The sequence below is a fragment of the Malaclemys terrapin genome, chromosome 1 (assembly GCF_027887155.1).
Source record: "Malaclemys terrapin pileata isolate rMalTer1 chromosome 1, rMalTer1.hap1, whole genome shotgun sequence".
In the NCBI taxonomy this organism is placed as follows: domain Eukaryota; kingdom Metazoa; phylum Chordata; order Testudines; family Emydidae; genus Malaclemys; species Malaclemys terrapin.
The window spans coordinates 43,859,777-43,879,921 of record NC_071505.1 but is presented as its reverse complement, the minus strand read 5'-3'; the positions used below and the strand labels follow the sequence as shown (position 1 = coordinate 43,879,921).

Below are 20,145 nucleotides of genomic sequence, written 5' to 3'. Positions count from 1 at the left end.
AATCACACCAGCTGGTCTGTGCACTGTTCCCTTAGGGACAGCAGACCTGGTATTTCTGTGAGTTTTCATTGGACAAACAATATCATATTTGTATATAAGGTGGGCCTGAACCAAAAGCCTTGCTATGAACCTGTAGGCAGCTTGGATGTGAAGCAGAATCCAGCTCAGGATCTGAGCACTGTAGGTCAAGCCCATCTCTAATTTGTATCTAACTGACTCCAAACCCATAGGGGAGAGCCTCTGAACAGTTGAGTGAATCACATAATGTGTATGCAACAATTTCAAAATATAATAGGACAGGCCTGATTCCTCTCTTTCACCAATTTTACACTATTGTAATTCAAGTGAGTTACTCCTGATTTTCACGAGTGTAAAGGTAAATCAGAAAAAGACTCTGAAATCACCTGTGCTTTTTGGATACTTTGCACCAGTAGTGCGTCCTCCATTGGAGCAACCAGAGCCAGCCCTTCTCCCTACCCTTTCCATCCCTAACTGAGCCGACTGACTCCCTTTTAAGCCCCACCTCCATATGGAACATGCTTGACATGGATGGAGGGGCAGGGCCTGCTGAGCCCAGAGCTGCTCTTTCACCCTTTGCTGTCCAGTGAGGGGTTTGTACACCCCGTCACACAGCCCAAAAGTTATCCTAAGCGTGACCCTTGGAAAATTACCCTGTTAAAATGCTCCCTTACTTTGAAGAGTGAATATGGAAAAATGGGCCCTTCTTACTGATCAGATTTGATCTCTGTGTCTGTTCAAAGTCAAGTGAGTTTGACTGAGTTAAGTGACTACAATAAGAATTTACTGGGTTTTACTCTTGTCGGTGCTGCAGCACCCACACAGATGGGGAACTGTTCCTCGCTATGCAACATCAACATACTACTAATTGCTTATGAAGTTCAAATCAGTTACCCCTGTGCAACGGGGTTGCAAAGTCAACATGAAAGATATAACCTGAAGATGAAGGGTGCACACAGGGCTAACTCAGGGCCTGAATTTGACCTGCAAAACCTTTATTACTGGTGAATGATGCATGTGAAGCAAAGAACCAAAATTGACTTTTGGAGCCTAGTTTGAACTTGCAAGATTATAAACTGAGCCTGTTAATTAAGGAATCATTGAGAGACAATCAGCATGGACCCTCACAATGCTATTTTAACATAGGCACTTTTCAGAGATGAGCTATACGCTCAGTGATGGGCTGCTCATATCGCCCCACTAGAAATTCGATTTTGTTTTTAAATGATATATTGAAATGGAATGAGTCTGCATTAAAAGGGAAGTTATACAAATACCTTAATAAACTTAGCACAGTGTGGTTTTACACTAAAATGAGGTCTGGAAATAATATGAACAGCTTGACTTTTCCCTGAGTATTACTTAAGAGTTTGAAATGTCTAAAAGTGAAGTATGTGGGAGTTAATGAAAACCAGACAGGACAAAATAAAGGCACTGTGCTTTTTGTGAGCAAAGTAAAAAAGAAAATATACCATATATTGGCAGATATCACATCATGATGTTTTGATTATTAATAATATTTACTTCAGTACATCTGAGATCTCTGTTGCTTCAATATAAGGTTTGCTCCCACTCCCATTGAAGTCAATGGCAAAACTCCCATAGATTTCAGCAGATACAAAATCAAACCTTAAGTATGCTCAAAGAAAGAGTATCTTGTTGTTTGTTGTGCTCTGTGTGTAATTGGGCAGAGTCCTGCAGTCCTTGTTCAGACAAAGTTCCAATCAATATCAATTGTAGTTTTGACAGTGTAAAGCCCACAGTATTGGGCCCTATTACATCTGAGTTATTCTGTGTTGAGAAATGAGGGATTTCTTTTAATGGAGTGGAGGGAGTTGTGTAACACAGAGTTCTACATTAGCACTGTCTTTGGGAATGAACAGAATAACCAATACACATGTACAATGAGAACAATGGCTCTGGTTAAGGCTCTGCTCATGCAGTTGGATGGGGACTCCTTGTGGGCATAAGGGTCTCTGCTAGCAGATCCCAACACAGTAAAGGAGCCTAAGAATTTATCATTTTACTGAGTCATCTGATGATTGTAGCTCCGCTCTGCGTGTTTTTATATTTCATTGAACAGGGGGTGACTGCTCCTTTTAACAGTATGTTGACTTTTTAATTTATTTATTTGGATTTTTTTCAGGACTGCACCTTCCAATTACTTTCCCTGGATGCCTGGATCAGCATGTGTTGTCAAAGACAATCATTGCAAGTGGCCCTTCTCAGCCTGTGAAGTCACGTGAGGATGATGAAAGGACAAACTTTGCCCATCTGTGGTACTTGTGGAACCAGACCAATAGTGCACAACTGTAAGATAATGATTTTGTATCATCATGATCTGGATGTCTGTATATATCTCATAGCATGTTTGAGTGAGAGGCAGTCCAGCAGCATGCAGAAAGGAAGGATCAGAAGCCCAACAGCATTCTATCTACACAGGTACTTACATGGCCATCATCACTGCAGTATCTTAGGGCTTGTCTACACATACCGTGCTGCAGCGGCATAGCTGTCCACACTGGCGCTTAGGGTGGTGTAATTTATTTTGCTCTGATGGGTGGTTTATTCACACCCCTGAGCAACAACATAAGCTGTAGTGTAGACATAGCTTTAGTGCGTACACACACCTTCATATACTGAGATGATGAGGATCATTTAATCACCTAGGTAGATACAGATACACCTCTGAATAATATATAAGTCTGTACAGTGGCAGATCTATCATCCCATGCCCTGTTTGTGACCTGGCCTACCCCCCCACCCAACCCACAGGCTCTTCTGTGCAGAGAGCCCCCATAAAGCTGGGCTCTTTGGCATATTGGAGTATGCCCTCCCAGCACAGGCTCTCCAAATCCTGCCTCTGTTTCAGCAGAACCATACAGATTCTGCTGCCTGGGACCCTCTGGGAGTGATTCTGGCCACTCCATTAGGACTGCTGTGCAGGGAAGCCAAGCCTCTGTGCTCTAGATCTCCCAGGTGGATAAAGCTTCTGGAGAAGTCTGCAACACTGATTCCTCACTTAGCCTCTCTGGCATATTTCCTGAGCAGTGGCTCTCAGTCTGCTACCTCTTCCTGGGAATGGAGCTTCTCTGCCCACCTGCCCTAGGCCCCCAGGACCAGTGCTGACCCCGAGATAAACTAGTTGCTTAAACACACCCTGTCCCAGAACTCCCCCTACAAAGGTGTGGTTACTATTTATCTCTCTCAGGGTCACACAATAGGGGTAAAGCAGTTAAAACACACTTACTACAGAATCTAACATATTTCTGTTTTTACTTAATCATATAAAGCACAAGACAGTACAGCTCATACAAAGCAATATACATTCTAAGCACAATGCCCCTCACTAGCTCGTCCTTCCCCTGCGAGTCCGTGGGGGACCATCTGGGTTCAGGGAGGCAGGCAGGGAGTCCCCTGCGTCCTGGGGTGTTGCATGCTGGTGGGTTGCTTCTCCCTAATGGGCTGGGGAAAATAGCTCCTGAGCAGAACAGTTTCTGTCCTTTTAAAAACCTTAGTGCCCTGTGTCAGGGGACACCTTTGCCAGCTTTCCCACATGAGCACAAACCCCTGGCAGGTGACTTCATTGCCAAGGCAAGTTCCCCTCTGCTAAACCAATTCTTCTGGGCAGGGACCAATCTTTTGTCTTGAACAGCGGTTCTCAAGCTGTGGGCCGGGACCTCAAAGTGGGTCATGACCTTGTTTTAATGGGGTCACCAGGGCTGGCTTAGACTTGCTGGGGCCTGGGGCAAAAGTTGAAGCCCAAGTCCCACTGCTTGGGACTGAAGCCCTTGGGCTTCAGTCTTTGCCCCTCCTGCCCAGGGCAGTGGGGCTTGAGCGGGCTCAAGGTTCGGTCCCCCTCCTGGGGTCATGTAGTAATTTTTGTTGTCAGAAGGGGGTCACGGTGCAATGAAGTTTGAGAACTCCTTGTCTAGAATACATAGCTTTCCATAGACAGTGTCATTGAGGATCCAGCAGCACCCTAAATTGAAAACTTCCTAAATGAAAGAAGGATAGGAAGGACAATCACCCCACTTTCCCTTAACACACTATCAGTGCCAACATTATGTCCAAACTAAGCTTCTGCCAGCTTGCCTTTATCTAAGTATTGCTCTCCGTCAGGCACTGGGAAAGCAAAGATGCTGCACCATCTGGGTTTGATGGAAAAGAGGCATAGAACTGTGTGTGCCATGTACATCTTGATAGAGCTACAGCCCAAATTGTTTTATTATTTTCCTCAGCATGACATACAGGAGGGACAATCAAAATCAGCGTGGCAGAACATGCATGAGCACTGTCTCTGGACAGATGAGCAATTGATCAAAATCCCTACTTGCACTCCTGTTTATCACTAGATCACAGTCTAAACTATCCATCATTTTTATAGTCCTTTGTTTATGTAGTTAACTGAATTAACATTAAAATTCATAGTCCTTATTAGATGGAATAATGACTAAATCAGTGAATTTGCCCAAATGCAACGATATTTAGCTTTTAAATAATAATTTTCCTGAGTTTGAGTGGTTTGTCTATTGACCATGTCAGTTGCGATTTCTGAGTAAAATTAAGCCTCACTCAGGATCTCGCAATAGAACTCAGCCGTAGCTGAAAACAAAACCCTGACATTTGAGAGTTCTAAACGTGAGGCTTAGTTTTACTTAGAAATCCTGTCAGCCACCCCAGGTGTGGTGGGGACTCCTGTTGTCAGCCGCCCAGGGCGTGGGGAAGCAGGGCCAGGCTCCTGCTGTCAGCCCTGGGTGGCTGCTCCCCTGCGAGCCTGGGAAGTGGGTGAGGGACCCCACCACAGCCCCACCCCCAGGTCTGGGGAGGGCAGACCATGACTGATTTTGTCTCAGTACCTGATGGGGGACAATCCCTAGAAAAACAGGACTGTGCAGTTAAATACTTCACTAGTGGCCTCCCTACATCCCTATCACTTCCAAATCAAAGCCTGCCAGATAATTATTCACTAATTTATAAAGGGCTATTTCCTTGTATCATAGTCCTTTACAGTATTTTATGGAGGTGCTGGTCTTGACTCTCTACTGTTGCTAGCCCTCCAAATTGTCCTGAAGTCTCTGGGAATTAAAGATTAATTTTAAATTAAAGTTTATGTCATGTGATGAAACCTACAGAAATATGTCCAATCAAAACTCTGTTCAGTGATGTCATGCAATAATGACATGAGCGTGACAATGGCGTTTTAGTGTGTGTGACCCCACTTAAATGTAAAGGATCAGCGTTCATGTTGCACTCCCCATCACTACGGGGCCAGGGAAGCTAATCATTCAATCAGTGGACCAAATCTGGTGATGAATCCTAGTCATGTGCCACCTGAGGCACATTGTGCATATGTTAAGAAGACTTAAATGTAAGTAGTTTTTGTTAAAGATAGTATAGGTTTTCCAGGTGTTAGCACAGGGCAGAGTTAAAGTTGTTTGGGTGCCTTAACTTTGTATTTCCATTCCTTAACATGTTTGGATTTCTTTAAAATTGGATTTCTGGGTTGGTCATGCCTGTTTTTGCAATAATAACAACATTACTGTAATGTTTTTTACCTATACGTTCCTGATATGTGCTCTCAGCTGTGACTCTATCTTGCCATAGGTTTTATCTGGGAGTTACGATGAAATAAATCCTCCACGCAGTAAAAACAGACTTGGTGCAAAGCATTGTTCCAACCTACTTGGTTTAATCTCTTGTGTCACTTCACTGGGGAAGAAAGACTCCTATTTTCAGTATTCTTATACCTCATTTTCCTTTTCATATAGAGGAGGCAAGCACTTTCCTAACACGGTGGATTGTTCTTATTTTGCAGGAGTTCTATACCAGCTCCAGCTGACCACAAGGAGCTCTTTAAAGCTCAAGACCTTTCCATCATCATCAAAGCGTATGTCCTAGTGACATCCTTAACACCTTTGCGGGCATTTATTCATTCAACTGCCATTGTCCGGCTTCCTCCCAAGAAGAAGCACTTTTCTGTAAAGGTAAAACTCTTCTTTTCTAGCTGGTTCATTCACTCAAAGTGCAGTGGTAGAAAGGCAAACAATTTACTTCCTCTTTCTTCTTCCTTCATTATTAGCCATTCCAACTGAACACAAAATATATTTTTCATGGATAGCTTTCATGGATCAGACAAAAGAGCACTGTTTGGTTTGCAAAGGAGGAGGGAATATTGTCATGCACAATGGGATTATCAGGGCACTTCCAAGTTTTGGCTCAGCTGTGTAAGCACAGATGCAGAGCTGTTGTTACCCTTTCAAGCCCAACTGTGCATACACTGCAGTGCTGAAGCTTCTTCTAGATTGGTGTTAATCCACTATGGAAGAAAGTAAAATCAATATCTAAAATAAGGGCCAGTTTTGGATCTTTAATTTTTTGAACTAGAGATATCGCAGAGTTGCACTTCATGAGAGAAGTGGTCACAAACTAAGGAAAATGCTCTGTAAGGTGGAATGGGCCTCCAGTGTGCCACCCTTAGAATCCTAGGGTCTATGAAGATGGATGCTTTATAAACAGGCTTGAAAGGATTAGATTGTATCAGTAAATGCCAGTAAATGTTGCTTTCACTGCACACACACAAATCGTTGGGAAAATATTTCCGTCAGTAATAATAGAAATTTACAGCTAGGCAAAGTAAGAAAAATGCACCTTGAAAACTTATTAGAGTTTGACTTAAAAAGATATTCACGTTGTGTATTTTGACATGTGGTGTTGACAATTTGTGTTTTAATGGTTATAAAGCTTTAACTTTTTGAATTTCAGTGTCTATTGTCATTAAATAATGTCGTCCCCTTCCCCACACTCAATTTCATGCAATTCTCGAAACTTAAATTGATAAAAACTTTAAAAATGCATAAAGAAATAAAAATCGAATCCTGCCAAGCCTATTTATAAGGGCCTAAAATAGATTAGATCTTGTCATGTCCAGGTGGCTGGGGAGAGACCATCTGCTTTCCCCTGTCTATCTTGCCCAGTGGCACATGCCTCCTCATGGGTATCCTGCTTCTCCTTTGTTCAATTTAGTGAGAAACTGTGCTTGTGACATAGCAGCTCTTCCTGCAATGCCAGAGGATCTGCTGCCTTGTGGATCATTCCATCCTTCCTTCTGCAGAAGGGAGGCACTAGGGCTGCAGAGTTTTCTATGCAGGGCCGCCCAGAGGATTCAGGGGGCCTGGGGCAAAGCAATTTTGGGGGCCCCTTCCATAAAAAAAGTTGCAATACTATAGAATACTATATTCTTGTGGGGGCCACTGTGGGGCCTAAGGCAAATTGCCCCACTCCTCCTCCCCACCCGGGCGGGCCTGGGAAAAATAAACATTTCAAAACCTTCTGCATCTCGGCACAAACCCAGTTTTGAGAAAACTTCTTTTCAAGTCACCTTTAAAAGGTATCACTGGTTCTCAGCATCAGCTAGTGCTAAAAGGCACTAAAGCTCATTAAAAGGGTTGGACAAATATTTTCCATCAAAACTTTTTTTGGATCGAAAACTAGGGGTTTTTAAAAAGCAGGAAAAAATCACGGACAATGTCTGCTTTCCTTCAAAATTTTTGTGTTTTTTTTAAATGAAAAGCTGAAATTAGTCTGCCAAAAGCTGAACATGGTTTGGGGTTTCAGAAGTGTGTGGCCAAATATTTGCTGCTTGCTGTGTTTGATTGTTTAAAGAAACAATAAAAAAATTCTGCTTAAAAAAAATCCAAAACTTTTGAACCACCTCAGCTTGTGACCAAACGCCTGAGCCCATCCAGTCAGAGATTTTTCCAGGTTTCTGATATTCTGGTGGCTTCCTTGACTCATATCTGTCTCCATAACTTTGGGTTCATTTAGGTTAGAACATAAGAACATAAGAATGGCCACACTGGGTCAGACCAAAGGTCCATCCAGCCCAGTATCCTGTCCCCTCACCGCCCCCCCCCCAAGACCTCCCAAACACCCCCCCCGATCTCCACCCCCCACCAACCCTCCCTGCTCCCTGTCTCCCCTGACTGCCCCGATCCCTATCCATCCCCCCCCCCGCGCTGAGTCCTGACAGACCCCCAGAACGCCCACGATCCAACCCCCTGTTCCCCATCCCCTGACTGCCCCCTCCAGCAGCGCTGTCCAGGGCCGCTCCTGGGTTATCCCTGCCTCTCCCCTCTCTCGAAGCCTCAGCGCGCCGCATCCAGGAGCTGTCCTGGCCCCTGGACAGCGCTGCAGCGACGTGGATCTGGCGGGACCGAAGCTCGCAGCCTCGCCCCCTTACCACACGGTTCTGACTTGGAGGGAGGAGCTCAGGTCCCGCTGGAGTCACGCCCCTGCAGCGCTGTCCAGGGCCGCTCTTGACACAGCGTGCTGAGGCGCCGGGGGGTGGGGGAAGGTGGGGGCAGGCCCAGGGGAGCCTCAGACATTCTCATGGGGCCAGGGGCCCCTGCGGGGCCCGGGGCCTGGGGCAAGTTGCCCCACTTGCCCCCCTCTGGGCGGCCCTGTTTCTATGGGTCTCATCTGGAGTGTTGGAGTAGCTCAACTCCTGCACCATTGCTTGAGGGTGGAGGAAGCTGCTTCCCCACTTGCCCACATTATGCTAAAATGCCAGAATCCTACTATGATAATGCTAAAAAGTTGGAGCATATTGAAGCCTATGAGGTGATAATGTTACTAATTTTTACCATCTCCCTTGTGGAAACTAATTGGTCTTCCTCATTTAAGTCACCCACTGAACAGACCTCTGCTTCCTCCGAGTTTAATTTCATTTTAAGTTAACTGAAAATATTACAAGTGTCATCATTATAATCCCGTAACTAGGAACTAGCTTGGAGGATAATAATCATTAGTAATTGTGGCATTGCGCATCAGCCACCATTTACAGAACATGCTGGCAGCTGAAAAAGCTATAAAAGTGATTAATAATAAAAGAAGTAGCAGCACATAGACAGTAGTTCCAGTCTGGTTACTGCTTCTTCCACAGCTTTAGACAGAGTTGTCAGAACAGCAAGAGTTATACAAACAATAGTCACCAGAGAAAGCACTTCTATAGTAAGAAGCAACAGAGGGTCCTGGGGCACCCTTAAGACTAACAGAAGTATTGCAGCATAAGCTTTCGTGGGTGAATGCCCACTTCATCAGACGCAAGTGGCATTCACCCACGGAAGCTTATGCTGCAATACTTCTGTTAGTCTTAAAGGTGCCACAGGACCCTCTGTTGCTTTTTACAGATTCAGACTAACATGGCTACCCCTGTGATACTTGACACTTCTATAGTGATGTACATTTAAATGCAAATTAATACAACGATGGAGAACAGGATATATTAGGCTGCCTCTAACTATAAACAGTATATTCTATATAGAGCTTGAGAGAAGTCAGAGAGACTCCAAGAAATAACCATTAAAAGCAAGGCACTGTATAATCTAACAATAGAAATTCTCTAGGTGTGACCAGCTAGCATATGTGGAAAATACATAAAGGATTTCTGGGCTTGATACAATGCAGCATCAGATGCACTGTGCAGGAGAAGCAGAAAATAGCACCTTGTTCTGGAAATGATAGTGAAAAATTAAATGTTTAAAATAAGTATTTTTCTCCCTGTCTATAAGTCAGCTATAAACCATTTTGGCATGATCGTAGAGCATATTTTCAACAAACTTCACAGAATATTCAGCCAAACCTACAATGCCAGTTACCACCTACAGCAGACACAATGAGCCAGGACCTTTGAATGAAGTCAGTGGAGCTATGCCAATTGATGACAGCTGAGGAATTTGGTCCATAATAACTAGAAATATTCAACCTCAGCCACACGTTTCTGAAATGTGGGATTTCTTGGTGAAGTATCTCTCATGTAAATGAAGGAAAAAATGCTCATTACTTGTTGTGTAGCTCCAAAATGTCAATAGTTTACAACAGCAGTAAGGGTCTTCTGGGTCCTGTTGTTTCACGGATTGACATAACAGCCATTAATATCATTGGGAATTGAGCATTCATACAAAAGAGATATAGACCTGGAGAAAATTTGCTAGTAGTGTTGTTTACAATGTGTCTCTCCTGCATCCTCTTCCCAAATAGCTCAGTCTCTTCAATTTTAAAAAAAACCTTGGCACGGACAAGACTGATGTTAGCCCATGGACTGTCAGCAGGTTTCTTTCTTTCTTTATCCTCCCACACTCTCAGGTGCAGGGGCATTCACCAGTTTCTGCCATTTATTTTAGTCTTGTGCTGGTCCGTTCAGGCTTCTAGCATGGTGATGGATTGTCAGCCTGTATGAATTGCCTGAAATAATGTTGTACACCATTACTCACATATCTGTCTGATACGAAACTCACTAGCATGTTCAGAAACATATATAAACATTTCTCTGCTCTGCTGGTCTATTCTGCTATTCATTACTAGTAAGAAATTGACCTGGCACTGGAGTTCACCTTGCTAAAAATTTACTATTGCAGACAAAATATGTTTACGATATCATCTGGCCTAATAGGCACAAAAGTCTTATACTAGATGTAGTAAGAATGTGGCTGATATGTTGTTGAGAATTTTAAAAAGAACCGAAACTTATTACATATAAAATGCTTGGATCAGAGAAGACATATAAGAAGTTGAAGTTTAGTAAATTAAACAACATTGTATGATTGTGTGGAAAATCCCACCAATTTAAAAAAAAACAACTATTGTAAATAATTCTTATAAATCACTTTTACTCGTCCTGGTTATAGTGATTGCGGTTTACAGTGACTTTATCCACCATCTGTGCCTTAAAAAAAATATAAACCTTGTAAAATAATTGCATAAGGTACATACCAAGGAATCTATGTCCAATCAGTGTGTGTAATCATTCCTGTTCATGTTAGGGGACATTATGCACTCTCACTGAGCAAATAATTGACACCTAAATGTTTTCCTGTATATTGCCAGTGCTGATGTGTGAAATGCTCTTCACTAGTTAATTACTTCAGGGTTGACAGGCCATCCAGTATTCACCAAAAGGGAGACTCTTAGGCCCGGTCTGCTAGGTCATTGGGGGTGGATCGATCTAAGTTACGCAACTTCAGCTACATGAATAACGTAACTGAAGTCGACGTACTTAGATCTACTTACCGCGGTGTCTTCACTGAGGTAAGTCGATGGCTGACGCTCTCCTGTCGACTCCACCTGTTCCTCTCGCCCTGGTGGAGTACCGGAGTTGACGGGAGAGCACTCGGTGGTTGATTTGTCATGTCTAAACTAGACGCGATAAATTGACCCCCCACTTGATTGATCGCTGCCCATTGATCCAGCGGGTAATGTAGTGCTTTGCACTATCTTATGTAGTACTTGAAGATTGGACTTGTGTCCACGTGTGCACATTAGCACTTTAATTCTCTGGAGCAGTATTCCCCTAACTACTCTTCAAGATCCTGGTTGTGGCTGATTGGTAACCAAGGGTTCTGTCTTTTTTTTATTTTGGCAACACTTGCATAGCTTGTCATGTCCATATAGAATTTTTGTATTATATTGACAGGTTTTAAGAAAAAAAATTAACTGATATCGGTGCTTTAGAGTCTTAGAAAATGGTTTAATTACTCAGGTTAACTATTCAGATCTATTCACCCTCCTACCCCATCATCTTTTAGAGGAGGCATTTGCTTTCACATGGCTCCAGTCATGTTTCATGGGAGAGCAGTTGGCACAGAGCTCTGCATCATCTGGTGTTTTACCTTATGTAGTAGGTAGTATTTTGCACTGCCACAGGACTGGTTGAGAATCTGACTCCATGTATGTGCACATGCAAAACGGGTAGTTATGTGCATAATAGTTTTCTGGGTCTAATTACACATTTTGTGAACTCATGCAACTTTAGATGCTCATCTTAAAATATTGTTCAGAAGTAACTTTCAAAGCATGCAGCACACTAAAAAGAACTTATTGAAGTTAGTTGCTGTTGTGTAACAGTTCCATGGTGTAAGCCAAAATTACCAACCATTGAAATTGTCTCTTGTGTATTATGCATTTGAAAATTTTAATAAACAAGATGTTTTTTCCAAGTTAACATATGTGCAAACAAAACTGGAACAGTATGCTCTCAGGAAATATGCCTTCTAATATGATTTGGGGATCTCACTTAGAGCTGCACATTGTGAAAATCAGGTTATAATATTGCCCTCATGTGGCCTCTTTGGATATTGCCTCAGGACCTTCCAAAAATAATTTTTAATGTAAAATAGAATTAAAACATACATGTAAGTAAAGAGCAAAACTTCTGACACAACAGAAACTTTCAATATTCCTCCCCCCCTCATTTTATTTTATAAGGGTGTTTTAATTACCCAATTTTTTCCTTTATTTCTTTGGCAGAAGCAGATGTAAAAGAACTCTAGGTATCCTTAACTCTCGATTGGGTTTTGAATTAAGCTTGTGGTATAAATGAAATTAGGCCCTGATCATGCAAACACTTATGCCTGTGCCTAATTTTACTACTGTATGTTGTTAAGCACTCGCATATGCGCTTGCAGGATCAGGGCCTTCATTTGTAATGTTGCCATAGTTGTTTGGTTCTAAAGTCAAAAACCACCTCTCTCTCTTCCCACCCACTACCTCTAAACAATTCCAACATTTTAAGTGAGAGTGTATTTTAGACAGGAAAGTAAGATTATCATCTGACCCTCCTAACTCACTTTTTTATGCTCTTTTCCTCACTTACAAACTTCCAGGAGGCATATCTTTAATGGTAGAAGTCCAGGCCACCCCAAAACCTAGTGAGAAGCAGCTGCTTATTATTGGGAATTATATTTCCCCTTCCAGAAACAGAATCCTTGGAAGTTTGCCCCCAACCTTCTCCAATAACGGTATTTTGGGAAGGCCCATGTCTTCCCCCGAGGAACAAGAGGACCCATGAGGAATCCTGTTGGTGGGTCACCACTGCTGTTCCAGATCATCATTTCCAAAAGCCAGGACCATGATTAGGAGGCCATAGTTATTCCAGTCCCCACTCAAAGTACATTAAAGTCAATGGAGATCATTAGAGGAAAGGTTGTTAGAAGCCTTTTTTCACTTCCTCCCCACCAGCAGAAATTTAGAAAACATTCTCAGGAATTACTAGTAACCACTTAAATAAGTGGATAGTTTAAAATAAAATGATACTCAGAGAACATTTTCCACTTAAATGAATTAAAACAAACTTTAGGTAGGATAAATTTGTGGCTTAATCTATTAACAGTCCTCCTTTAAAACTAGTTTATGTAAGAAAAATATGCACAAATAGGAAATTTACTATACAAAATAGTTGAATAATGTCTTGGTTTCCACCTTCATCAAGTGCTATGTCAAAGGTACAGGAAAATGGCATCACATAATAATAAATCTGGGCTAGAATAAATAGACATATCCAATAGCCAGCACTATAAACTAATGATAAATTACTGCACTTTTTTCTCTGTGGTGTATTCTGGAACCATTGTTTTTGATTATGGGTACATTTTTCTCCCATTACATGTTACAACTTTTTCTACTGACAATGATTCATCAATCACTGTAGGTAGAAGACCATGTGTAGATAGATCTATGTGTGGCAGTGTGCAGTACTGGGGATAGAATTATTGTGGAATACGTTTCTTTGGCCTTTTTGCACAGATCCAATCTGTAGGTTGGGAGATGCATTCATTATCCTGGTTTTTCCTAATGTATTCTCAAAGAGGCGTGTGTGTGTGTGTGTGTGTGTGTGTGTGTGTGTGTGTGTACACATAAATACACAAATTGTGTGGACTTGGCAAAGAAATATCATTAAGCATAGCTATTTTCCATGTGGTGAAAAATAAAAGGAACAAATGCAGGAAAGCTAACTAGAGGTAGAAAGGTTTATGTTGGAAAAAAATGTATCCTATTAAGAAGAACTTATTCTTCACTAAAATAAAACACTCAGACATTTTCAAAGAAAAAACTGTCACATAATAAAGCCTCTGCAGCTATGCATATCCCGTTAGCAGTGAAACTACAGTGGGATCACTGCACAGTGGAGCACTGTGACCCTGGCACTCTGGTTTGCCAAGCTGTCTCCATATTCCAGCCCATTATTGCTTAAAATGTAGCCAACAATATGAAAAGGAGACATATATGTCCTCCCTTCGGGAAGCAATTCTTATCTCACAACATGTTCTCCTTGCATAAAAGGTATTCTTCAACATACATCCTCCCATACAACATACATTTATTGCAGGGTTGCTTAAAAGTTAGAAAGTAGATTCTACGTCACCTAAGATCCAACCCACCAGTTCGTACTGGTTCTTAACCTGTTCTGTACCTTTTCTTATTTCTGTTTTGATACCACATTCCAAACCAGTTGCCTATGAAGGTGCCTGTACTAGGACATTGAACAAATGTATCTTGCCTTTGACAGGCTTTATATTTGCTAATGCCACGTACGGTAGGGTAGAGAACCCCACTTGCCCCTCACCGAACCCCAAGCTCTTGTTTTTTTCCACAACCTCTGAAGAGGCAGGAACTTAACCAGAAGTAAATGCTGCACCCATGTTCAAGGCCAATGACTTTATCTGCCACCTTGCCAGGAAGGACACAACCACAATTAGTAAAAGGGACTAGCAAAGAGTTGCTATGAGAAGTCACATGTATAACCCCAACCTTAATATGAGTCCTTGACACTTAAATAACAAAATAGCCCTAACTTAACAACTAGTCCAAATGGCCCTCCAGGCTCCATTTTACAATAGAGTACCTCCTGCCTCTATCACTGTAGTGTGAGCTCGCAGTCCTAGGCTTGGTTGCCTCTCAAGGAATCTGTCCCCATGGTCACCATCTTGGTCAGGGCTGCTTCTGGACTGCTCTCCCAGCTTGGCTATGTCTGTGCACCTGATTTGCTGTCTGGATCAATCTCCCAGTGCTGGGGTCTGGCTGTGATTAGGCTTTTTCCCTCCATCAGCAGCAATGCATGCTATCTGTCCATGCCCTGTAGCTTTCTCCCAGAGACAATCAGGTGGCCTGCAAACCCCTTCCCTGTCCTTGCTTGAGTAGAGCTGAGCTCTTGCTCTGTAGCAGTTCTGCTTCTCCATTGGCAGGTGGGCTGGCCGCAAGTGGCATTTCCTTCCAGTCATCTAGCAAAGCAGGGCTCTGGGGACAGAGGGTCCAGCTCCTTTCTCAGCCTGCTGCCTAATCAATCAGGTCTTTAGGCTGGCCCCTTCACACTGCTGATGTGTTGAGTGGAGGCTCCCAAAGAGCCTCCTGTACTGAGATTCCAGCAGGGCTGCTACAGTTTGTACCTGGCTGCAACAAACCCCAGTTATGCCAGCCAGTGATCTCAAGAGTACAGCACTCTCTGGCCACATCATCTCCTCAACACACCCCTGATGTGGCTCTAAACTGGGGTTGGGGATAGAAGAGGGCAGTGTAGAGATGTCTAGAACAATTCTATCCCAGGTCATGGAAATCCTCAGCTACAGCGACTTTACGGGCCTTTGGGTTGCTTTGGTGGCACAAAGGGACCATAGCCAGCCCCAGAATCTGTCCCCACAAATTCATTCGTAAAGAATATCCAGGAGCAGAAGCTAGCTCAAGGGAATAATTAAATGTAAACAAGCTAAAGCCCTAGTTGTGCCACACGTCTGATCTATCCATGAGCATGCATGCGTGAAGATTGCAAATGGGAAGTATTTGATTAAATCATATGTCGTCTGCCTTTCAGGCCTTTAATTGAATATTCAAAACTCTGTGTGTGTTTTTGAGAAGTACAGTAGAATGAAATAATTTGTGTCACTGAGCCCACACAACGCTTATTTAACATGACTGGAGGTTGTTCGGTTGGTTTGTTTAATCTAACACCAAAGAGGAATAAGAAAAAGCATGTTATTGTTGGTTTAGCCAATTCATTCATTTTTTCATGACTTACCCTGAAGCAAAAGTACTTATAATATCACTGCACTGTAACGATGGGCCAAATGCAGCTCCTTCCACTGTAAGCCCAAACACCCCTAAAATCAGCAAGAATTGTATTGGTCCCACTATGTGGGGGAACTGTGCTCCTCCTGTGTTCTGCTCCATTACCCCTCTTTCTGCTGTGATGGGAAGGGTGGATTTGGGTGAGTGGTGGGAGTAAGTTGAGGGGGCAGTGGTGTACAGGCCAGTGGATATGCCAATTTGGGGATCCCTGGGGCTAAACTCCTCATGTAAGGCATATGCAGGAGCCCCATCACTATTACATGGATTGTTGTATTAGTAATGATGTGGCTGGCTACATGATGGGGTGTCGGTGGGGGAAAGATTGCTTTCACCCTGACTGCTCTTCCATCCTCTGCATGAAGCTTGTTTACTCAGGCTCATGGCTCATAGCCAAAGGGGAAGACATCAGCATTTGGCCCAATATGTTACCAAGAAGAAAGGATTTGGCTTTGAATATGTTGCTGCTGTCAAGTTTTTCTACTGCAGCAGAACTAAACATGAGAAGTTTCCACTTCATGTAATATGTTAATAGCAAAATGTTTTATAAAAATGAATTTGGGCTGTGGGACTTCTGTGTCTAAATGCAGTGCCTTCTGGTACCAATTAATTCACAGTTTATTTCAGATTTGCTTCTTTATAAATGCAAATAACTTCTCTGCTAGAATACCGAGAGAACATTTAATTTCATTCTTCATTTAATGTGGGACCTGGTAGAAAATAAAGCTGGCATTCTTATGCAATTTTGACATCTGCAAGCCTTTTAATGTATGGTCCTTAAAAGTATAGTAGGATAAGTATTTAAGAATTTGTGTAACATCTTTCACAGCTACAAAGATTTTTTGAGACATTCTTCAAATCCAGTTCCCCTCAGCAAGCCTTTGATAATATGAAAGAAACGATAAGTAAACTCTTACTGGTAGCTGAGGCATTCAGTGAATCACCCAACGTGGGACCAAAGACCTTCAGTAGGTAAGAAGCTACCAATAAATAAATGCTAAGTTATTGTCAAGTTCTTTAGAATATTATGGAAAGTAGTTGAGTACATAGATTCTGCTGTAACAAAGAAACTGATATTTCTTACTTGGTATTAGAGTGAAATAATGTGTTTGGCGAATAGAGAGCTTAAACAGCAGAGGCATCCAACTTTCTCAACTTGAGGGCCAAACATCATATTTCAAAAAAAGTCAGATTCTGTGTCCTGTTCTACTTCTTTTGTATTGCTCAGGCAGCACAAAGCAAGCAGAAACCTCCCATAAATGGGGGAGTTTCCAAAGGATGTGAAGCTGGCATAGCTGTCTCCTGTGCTTCCCTACTTTGAGCCCCTGATGTAGAGGGTGTTGAGGGATGAAAGAGTGAGTTGCTGAAGCTTATTGTGCTCCAGCTGTCTCCATTTGGCATATGGTCTTTTGGGGACTGTAGCTGACTGGTACAAATTAGAGCAGCCCCTGGCAGCTATAACCAGGGCTGGAGCAGGTAATTGCAACTGATCTGAATATTAGCACAATTTTAGAATACTGTTCTAAGTATTACACCTCATGAAATATGCCTTAATAATACTGTATCACTTTTTTATTGGATGATTAAGTCATTGCAGTCATTCCTACTGGATTTTTTAGTTTTGTATGAACCAGATACTTGACTTTTTTATAGTAAATATACATGTTTTATACAGCTACCTTAGGACCTAGTTGTTGAGCAGAAATAAAGCTCATGATTTGTCCTAAAGTAGTAGGAACAAAACTTTATAGAATATATTGTGTGTGTGATAGAGAGAGATGCTGTGACTATAAATATAGAGTTATTTTAAGAGTTGTGCAAAACCAGCTAGTTTTGGTTCACATCATTTCAACAAATCAAATTGATGGGTTGGCTGTTTTATGGGACATCCAAGTTTTCATGTAGTTCCAGGCTCGTATGAATCCAAAATCCCACCACGCAATTGCAGCAAAGACCATTGGGGTCACAATGAAACTCATGAGTTTTGCTACATACTCACCCTTATGTAACATCTATTTTCCCCAAAACATCATCCATCCAGTTGCAGAACCCCACACTCTCCAGCAGGCACTTCCTCCCCCTATATCGTTCCCCTCCCCCAACACACTTAGAAACCCTCATGTACCACTGAATGCACTAACATTAACAGAGGAATGCCTAGATTAAAAAGACCCCATAACATTAGAAATCCCCATTCCATCCCCTGTCTCTGCTCTGCTTGGTGCATCTGGTGGTGTATTAGGTCTCAGAGTAAAATAATGGGCTTCTGAAGCAACAACAATGGATAAGAGTGGCATTTCTCAGTGCAGCTACTGCTAAATTGGATAGGGAATGAGTGGTGGGCAAGACTGTGTTTAACTATATCTTTAAAGTAAAGTTAAAAATTGGCCAGTGTGTGTGTGTATAACTTCTCTCTACTGGATGGGATCAGTATTGTTAATCTATGTATCAGAAGTACTACATTGCTTACAGTCATGGAGGCTCTCCATTACTCCATTGCTAGAGGAACAGGGTTCTGTCCTCTCTCTCACTGTCCGGTCCTAGGTGGCCATGGATTTGTTACAATATTTTTAACACATAACCCATTTTACTTGGTCTGTTAAAAGAAACAACAGTGAAAATCAACCTAATGGCTTGAAGTCGATAGGCCAGCATCTCAGCTGGTGTAAATAGCATCACTCCATTTAAGTCAACGAAACTGTGCTGATTTTCACCAGCTGAGGATCTAAACCTATCTGCATGTAACTTTATTGACTTTTTCTCTTTTACAGTTATCTCACATGCCATATTCTTGTCATGTTTTATTTCAGATGCAGTCTATGTTTTCAAATGTTAACCTTTGACATTGGGTTCAACACCTCCATGTATCCAGTAGTTCTTGAGGTAAGCAAGTGCCAATCACATTTTTTTTAAATGTGTAATATTTTTTAAAGCAAGTAAGTGATCAGATGGATGGAGGGGATTTATTTTCAGTATTTTTTTAATTGTTTCCCCTGGGGTTCGTAGCTTTCCAAACCCAAAGGAAGGAACTGGCCCTTCCCAAAAGAGCATAGACTAAAAAGAAAAGTACAGTAGAGAATTGTCATTGATGATTGCCCCCAAACCTCTAAGCAACTATGCACAAATGTACAAATAAATGTGTGAATACATTAGTAAGTGGAGTCTTGGGAGTGGAAGAGTTGTTAAGGGACTATGGAATAATATTGACATCTACAGCACTAAGATCTCAACAACATCAGTAAACAACCTGGCTAGAAGGTATTGTGGCCTAGTGGAGCAGGGACTGGCTGTGGAATGGGGCTCAATCTTAGAGCACAGCTTGGCATAGGTGACTGGAGGAGGCCGAGGTCTCAGGAATGGCTGAAATGTCTCCCAGTGCAAGTCTAAATGCTGCCCTAAATTGTGCTGGCTTGTACTGCTCCCCTAGAGGCCATTATGCCTACAAAGATCTATGGAACATAACATACTCTGACCTCCATCATGCTGCCTTCCGCTTTCCAGACCACCCTGACATACCCTCTACACCATGAGGAAGAGGAATGTGGTGGAGAGCCCATTATGCCAGTTTTGTACCACCTACTATTCCCCCTCCATCAGAGGAATTCTCGGCTGTCCCTTTAGGGCAGCTTTCCAGCTGTTTTGCACTGCTTCAGGGAATTTAAAAAAGCTGTGTCTTCTTTTGTCTGCACAAAAGAAAATAAAAGGAAAAATATATTTTAAAAATACCCAGGGATGTTCCAGAAACAAAATTTAAAAAATAAATCTTGATTAAAAATAATCAATTTAGGTTGCTAAGTGAAATGGGTGTAGTTTCCTATTACATCATCTACAAAATGCAAAGAAATGAGTAGACATAGTAAACCTTGCACTGTCCACAAAATAAATATAAAGACATTGTTCTTATCAAGTATAAAGAAATGCATATTTCATCACAACTTAATAACTTCAAGTTGGACTCTAAATAAATATAGTACTTTCATCAGTAATCCTCAAATCAAAACCCTTTTGAAAACAGAAATTCTTTCTACATGCTATAGACACTTCTTGATCGCCCTCAAATGGAAGTCAAAATAAATACATATTTTAGATCATGTTCTAGTAAATCACTAGTGATAAATGCTTTCCTATGAAAATATGTGTAACAACATTATTCTAAAAAAAAGCAATTATAAGTACTTCTAAAAGAGATCTACTGTCAGCTACTAAATATTAACAGATATTAATACCGTATTT

At 41.9% G+C, this 20,145-nt stretch overlaps 1 protein-coding gene across 4 annotated transcripts in view; it reads left to right on the top strand.

The window, feature by feature from the left end:
• The window catches only part of CPED1 (cadherin like and PC-esterase domain containing 1), a 197,735-nt gene that overhangs the window by 56,036 nt on the left and 121,554 nt on the right, over nt 1–20,145 (top strand). For all 4 annotated transcript variants that reach the window (XM_054023380.1, XM_054023391.1, XM_054023399.1 and 1 more), the window contains exons 6-9: nt 2,165–2,330; nt 5,837–6,005; nt 16,742–16,884; nt 18,723–18,795. In XM_054023380.1, coding sequence (XP_053879355.1) covers nt 2,165–2,330; nt 5,837–6,005; nt 16,742–16,884; nt 18,723–18,795 — 551 coding nt within the window. The remainder of the gene's footprint in view (nt 1–2,164; nt 2,331–5,836; nt 6,006–16,741; nt 16,885–18,722; nt 18,796–20,145) is intronic.